Source organism: Amblyomma maculatum, unplaced genomic scaffold, assembly GCF_055883805.1.
Source record: "Amblyomma maculatum isolate TAMU_Amacu unplaced genomic scaffold, ASM5588380v1 scaffold_15, whole genome shotgun sequence".
Taxonomy (NCBI): Eukaryota; Metazoa; Arthropoda; class Arachnida; order Ixodida; family Ixodidae; genus Amblyomma; species Amblyomma maculatum.
The window spans coordinates 10,019,488-10,026,096 of NW_028146740.1; the positions used below are offsets into that span (position 1 = coordinate 10,019,488).

General features: G+C 44.0%; 1 protein-coding gene across 1 annotated transcript; it reads right to left on the minus strand.

The window, feature by feature from the left end:
- Positions 1–1,493: 1,493 nt before the first annotated feature.
- On the minus strand, positions 1,494–5,563 carry LOC146172020 (uncharacterized). The gene is made up of 4 exons (XM_084586233.1): positions 5,481–5,563; positions 5,068–5,448; positions 2,770–2,882; positions 1,494–1,696 (listed from the first exon to the last, which is right to left on the minus strand). Exons 1-4 carry the CDS (start codon positions 5,561–5,563, stop codon positions 1,494–1,496), a joined length of 780 nt encoding a protein of 259 aa, XP_084442359.1.
- Between the last annotated feature and the right edge of the window lie 1,046 nt (positions 5,564–6,609).

A 6,609-nucleotide genomic window follows, 5' to 3' on the forward strand; every position in this document is an offset into this window, starting at 1 on the left:
TCTGGAAAGTGGTGAAAATTATATTGCTCTTGAAAGATATGATAAAGGAGTTCATGTTGAAAACATTCGGCAGATAGCTTTGATTTCGAATCTAGTGAAATTAATAGAAAGAATTGTGCATGGCCGCCTCTCAAAGCATATTTTAGAGGTTAATGCTTTGAGTTCTTCCCAGATTGGTTTCCGCAATGGATGCTAAATATGGTCTGCACATTTAGAAAGCAGGATTCGCCTTGCAATGTGCAACAAGGAGGTATCAGCTTTAGTTACGCTCGATATTGCTAAGGCCTATGACAGCATTGAACATTCCATTCTACTAAGCATGTTGTCATTATTACGTCCTCCGTTCTACATTTATGCGCGGATCAGGGAATTTATGAAATGACGAGAATTCTTTTGCACTGATGGCTCATTATTCTCAGATACCTATACACTGACAAGAGGGGTGCCCCAGGGCTCTGTGCTCTCACCACTCCCTTTAATTATATTAATGTGCGATATTCTGGTTCATCCTGATGTCACTGTATCATCATCATCATCATCATCATCATCAGCCTGACTATACCCACTGCAGGGCGAAGGCCTCTCATGATGAATAAAAGGGCGCAGACGGAACGTGGACACAGCGAAGAATACAAGACATGCGCCGTCTTATCATCATGTTATTCATCATGAACAGCTTTCAACTAGCCCAACTTTCCATTCTGCCGAAGGCCTCTCCCATGTTTCTCCAATTAACTCGGTTCTGTGCTAGCTGCATCCACTTAACACCTGCGAACTTCTTAACCTCATCCGCCCACCTAACCTTCTGCCGCCCCCTGCAACGCTTTCCTTCCCTTGGAATCCAGTGTATTACCCTAAACGACCATGGGTTATCCTCTCCTCGCACTACATGTCCTGCCCATGCCCATTTCCTCTTCTTGATTTCCACTAGAATGTAAGTAACTTGAGTTATTCTCATACCCACTCTGCATGCTTCCTATCTCTTAATATTACCCCTACCATTTTTCGTTCAATAGCCCTCTGAGTTGTCCTCAACTTGAGTAGAACCCTCTTGTTTAGCCTCCACGTTTCAGCCCCATAGGTGAGTACAGGTAAGATGCAACTGTTTTATACATTCCTCTTGAGGAAAGTATACAAGTATATATATGTCGCTGTATATGTATATGCAGATGACATAGCATTATTCTCCTCTGCAAAAGATATTCATGACCTCTATCGTTCACTACAGGCTTACCTAAATGCACTTGAGGTCTGGTTGGACAAAATTAAATTGGGTTTAAACCTGTGCAAAAGTAGTGTGCTAGTTTTTAAAACCAAACCCCCTTATATGTTTCGTTAAGCTACCGCTCAGATGTCATACCTCAAGTGGAATCTGTGCGGTATTTAGCCATTACGTATTTATTTATTTTTTTATTTTTTTATTTCCTGAAAGGTCTCGATTGAGACATTACATGAGGGAGTGGACGGTATCTGGCAAACAATGGTAAAAAATGTTAAGATGAAAGGTTGGCGACGCTCTGCTTGAATTCTAGTGGGTTGATGATAATGGCAACTTCGGTGGGCAGGTCATTGCAGTCTCGTGCAGTACGCTGAAAAAATGACTGCTGAAATGTCACAGTATGGGCTTGTAGGGGATACACTGCGTTACTGTGGCTGAACCGGGCGATGCGGTGGGCTCTTTTTATGTAGGGGTTATCAAGCGGCAAAGAATGGAAAAATTTATGAAAAAGGTTAAGACGTGCTATCTTACGGCGCGAGGCTAGGGGGGGCAAGTTGATTCGAGCTTTTAGTGCTGAGATGCTTGAGTGGTAGGAATAATTTGATAGAATGAATCGTGTTGCGCGGTTCTGAACCAATTCGAGAGCATTAGTAAGATTAACGTGGTGCGGATCAAAAATAGCGTTAGCATACTCAAGCTTGGGACGCACAAAGGTTTGAAAAGCAAGCTGTTTAATAGGGGGAGGAGCGAGTGAAAGGTTACGGCGTAAATAACCTAGAGCACAATTAGCAGAATTTATTATGTGATTAATATGACAGGTCCAAGTTAGGTCACGCGAGATATGCACACCAAGATACTTGAATGATTCGGATGTTCCAATCTGCAGGTTATTAATATTATAATTAGGCGCTACGTAATTACGACGACGGTGAATGGACATTAACACGGTTTTAGAAATATTTAATGACATGAGCCATGTTTTACACCAGTCCTGTATGCGAATAAGGTCAGTTTGTAATGCGAGATGGGCGGTGAAGTTAGTAAGCTTCGGTAAACGACACAGTCATCGGCAAAGAGTCGGATATGAGAAGAAATGTTACACGGTAGGTCATTAATATATATCAAGAAAAGGAGGGGCCCGAGTACCGTTCCTTGAGGTACCCCTGAGAGCACAGGTGTTAAGGATGAAGAGTGTGAATTGGCATCTACGAACTGCTGACGGTTAGATAAAAACCCTCGAATCCTGTTCAGAACACATGGATGAATATTAAGACGCGATAATGTTAGTAAGAGACGACCATGGGGAACCTTATCGTACGCTTTTTCGAAGTCTAAAAACACTGCATCAGTCGGGATATTACGATCAAGGTTTAAATGTAAGTCGTGCAGGAAGAGTGCCAGTTGGGTGTCACAGGAATGATTCTTGCGAAAACCATGCTGGCTTGAGTGAAAAAAATGAACGGACGATAGGAAGGTAGCAATATGCGAGTATAAAGCATGCTCCATTATTTTACAAGAAACGCTTGTTATGGAAATCGGGCGGTAGTTACTCGGCGATGATCGGCTTCCTTTCTTGAAGACCGGGATGACATTGCCCACCTGCCAGTCGCGTGGAATCGAACCGGTGTTCAGGGATTCCTGGAATATGAGCGATAAGAACAAGCTACACGTATGTTTAGTATTTTTTAGCACTTTGGCGTTGATACCGTCCACTCCAGTAGATGAAGAGTTCTTCAGTGACTCAATTACCTTGACTATGCCGACGGGATGAAATGTGATATTTTACATGAGCGGGTGCGTAAAATATGGTGGATCTGGAAGATTGTCAAGGGGTTCATTAGTAAAGACCGAACTGAATACTGTGTTAAGAACATCTGCAACCTCAGTGTCGGGAATAGGAGATCCAGAGCTACTGTTAAGTGAAATCTCATTACATTGATTAGGGCTAATGGTTTTCCAAAATGGTTTGGGTTAGTCTGCAGCATAGATGGTAAAGTAGTAGAAAAAAACTTCCGTTTAGCCTGAGCGGTTAACTTGTCGTATTCTTTTGCGACAGCATGATACTTCTGCCATGTGGAAGAAGAGTTAGACAGCTTGGCCGACCGGAACAGGCGTTTTTTTTTATCATTGAGTCGTTTGAGTGATACATTAAACCATGGTGATGTTATTCTTTCTGATATAGTAATGGTTGGAATGTAAAGACTTATAAGCCGATGCATCTCTGTTTTGAAAAGTAACCAGTTTGACTCGAGAGAATGTAGTGGAAAGTGAGCAGCGAAGGTGTCGAAGTAATCTGATAATTCACGGTTCATACTGGCATAGTCTCCTTTATCATAAAGCGTAAGTGTTTTTTTATTTTTTTTTTTGTTTCTTTAGTACGTTGCAATAAAAAGAAGTATGTATCGTCAAATGATCGCTGAGACCGCGCAACAAGGTGATAGGAGTAAAATTATCAGGATGCGTTGTTAATACGAGATCTAGAACGTTGGACGCGTGTGGGATCAGTGACGAGTTGAGTTAAGCCAAACGTCATACACGTGTTTAAGAAATCGCTAGCCGGGCTGCTTTTCGATAATGTAGCGGCGGGATTAGACCAATCTATTGTAGGAAAATTAAAATCACCGAAGAGAAGGATAGGGCTAAGTGGATATGTTTTAGTTAACACATTTAAGGCATCATGAAATAAGGGGGTGAAAGAACTGTCAGCATTAGGAGGGCGGTAACAAATACCAATGAGGATGGGCGGATGTGTAGTAGTGCATCGAAGCCAAATCATTTCTAGTTGTGAAGGGAGGTTAACAAATGAACAATGCAGATCCCGTTTAGTGGCGAGCAATACACCCCCACCGCGCGAGTTATCGGGTCTATCCTTCCGGAATATCTCAAAATCTAGAAGAAATGGAAGAATCTCAGAATCGTGAACTGATACGTTAAGCCATGTTTCAGTTAGTAGTAAGATATCGCATGAAGATGAACCTATTAAACTGCACAATGAATCGCGCTTGGGAACAACACTTCGAATGTCAGCAAGCAGAAATGATAAAGGGTGACGATTCGGCGAACGGGGTTCACAATTTGGTTTTAATGGTGGCTACAAGCTGTCCTCAACGACATGGTTAGAAACGTGGTCGAAATGGTACGTTTTTTCACTTGTGACAAGCTTTTCATTTCGCAACTTGTATTTCAATTTTCGAGCCTTTCCAAATTCGATGAGGTGTTTCTGGGCAAGGCGCGTGCTGGGAGAAAGATCTTGAGCAACCGCATATCCTGTGTCTTTGAATTTCCGAGCGGAAGACATGACTTGCTTTTTGTCTTTAAAGTGAGCAAATCTCACAATTATAGGTCTGCACCTACCAGTTTGGAAAGTCCCAAGGCGATGTGCACGCCCAATGTCGCGTGGCTCTAACTGGATGTCTAAATACTGATTAATGTGTGCAATGATGATATTTTCAGAATCTGACCATGTTTCTTTATCTTTATCTTCAAGGCTGTAGAAAACAAGGTTGTTTCGTCTGGACCGATTTTCGGCATTATTTACCCGGGCAGACAGAGCATTTATCTGAGCCGTGTTCTCAGTGCTGATTCCATGCAGTTCTTTCAATTCAGTGTGCATGTCATCAATACCAACACATGCTGTCTCAGTTTTATCTAGTCGCGCCTTAATCTCGCAAAACGTTTTATCATGATCAACTAGTTTCATTTCAATCGACTTTAGCTGCGCTAGCATTGCTGTCTGCCTAGTTTGAATTTCCTTCAAAGCATCAAGAATCTCATTCTTAGGGCCGGGGTTAGATTCTACATCACCAGCTACCATAAGAAGTTTTAACAACATATGCGCACAGTCATACATGATGGACCGGAAACGCCGTGGGCTCGGCAGCACCAAGAGGGCACGGTAGCTACTTGGCTTAGCGTAAAGGCAATAAGGTTTCATTACCTGCACCAAGAAGCGTAGAACGTTAGCACGGGCCATCGCTGGCGTGCTGCCGAGCCCACTGAAGGGCGCGCCGCTCCGAGCTGCCTTTTTAGCACAAGTCCACGCATGCGCAGGATGTACAGGGGCGATTCCGGCGTTCAGGCGGCTCAGGGAAAGCCATGATGCTTGAAGATATGGCCCGTGGCCGTGTAGAAATTTCGCGGGCCGGGATGCGTTGTCGATGGGCTGGCCAATCGTAGCCGAGAAAGGCTCAACCGTGTGAAGTCCGGAAGGCAGGAGTGTTGCGTCTGGACTGGAGTTGACGACTAATGCTAGGCACGGGACCTGGGCCTCGAGCACTCCAGCAGCTGCGAGCTCGATAGTCCGCGGAACTGCACCAAGAAGCGTAGAATGTTAGCACGGGCCATCGCTGGCGTGCTGCCGAGCCCACTATGCTAGTATGAATTGCTAGTGATGCTAGTATGGATTGGAGGCCTCACATCGCCTAATGTTCGAAAACATGAGCGTGCCCTTGGTAGGCTCATACGGATAAGTAATAGGAAATTTGGCATGCGTCGAGATACTCTTTTACTTTTGTACAAAGCCTATGCGAGACCGATTCTGGAATTTGGCTGCATTCTTTTTTCTGAGTGTCCAAAATATAAGCTGCATCCTTTGCTCCTTTTAGAGAGACGGGCGCTGCGCCTCTGCCTAGGGCTTCTACAGTCAGTCTCTACCACTGTTCTGTACTTGGAGGCTCGCATTCCGGACCTTAACTCCCGTTTCCGCCTTCTAACTGTTAGATCATTCTTGCGATCATTTGAGGCTACTCCCGGTGTGGCTATACCTATTTTAGTGTCTAACCCCGCCCTGTTTCTCACTCACAAGTGGCCAAGGGTCTGCATGCCGCAGGTTGTTTTCACGCTGAGCATTATAGCAAACATTGGTGTGGACCTCGGTTCTCTATGTCCTATCGGTTCCTCAACGTCCTTTGTGGATATAAATTACGATTCTATATTTCCATCTAATGTGAAGCACTTACCTTCAAGTCTAATACCCAGTCTCTTATGTGATCACCTTGAAAAGTTCCCTGATCACACTGTAATTGCCACTGATGGGTCTGTGACTGCGCAGAAAGCAGCGATTGGAATTTTTTCAGAGTCTCTTTCCTGGAGATTTTCTGAGCATGTCCCGGATTACACATTGATATTTTTAGCAGAGTTTATGGCGATTGGGCTAGAACTACTGAAAGTTCCCTTTAGTCAATCAAAAATAATTTTCCTATGAGACTCTCTTTGTTTTGTTGTCACTGGAGTCAGCGCGGGATGCTCTGTTGAGCCGCTCGCTAAAGTATTTCATACCGGGGTGGGTGAAAGAAATGCGCTTCATCTGGGTCCCCGCTCACAGCGCTATTTTCCAGAACGAAGCGGCAGATTTCTAGGCTAAATCAGCTCTTGATGAATTTGTTTCGTGT

Coding starts and splice junctions, on each gene's coding strand:
- LOC146172020 (XM_084586233.1), bottom strand. CDS start 5,563: ATGGCCCGTGCTAACATTCTACGCTTCTTGGTGCAGTTCCGCGGACTA. Junction 5,449..5,480: donor CTGGAGTGCTCGAGGCCCAG/GTCCCGTGCCTA, acceptor CGTCAACTCCAG/TCCAGACGCAACACTCCTGC. Junction 1,697..2,769: donor AGGAAGCCGATCATCGCCGA/GTAACTACCGCC, acceptor CTTTGCCGCTTG/ATAACCCCTACATAAAAAGA.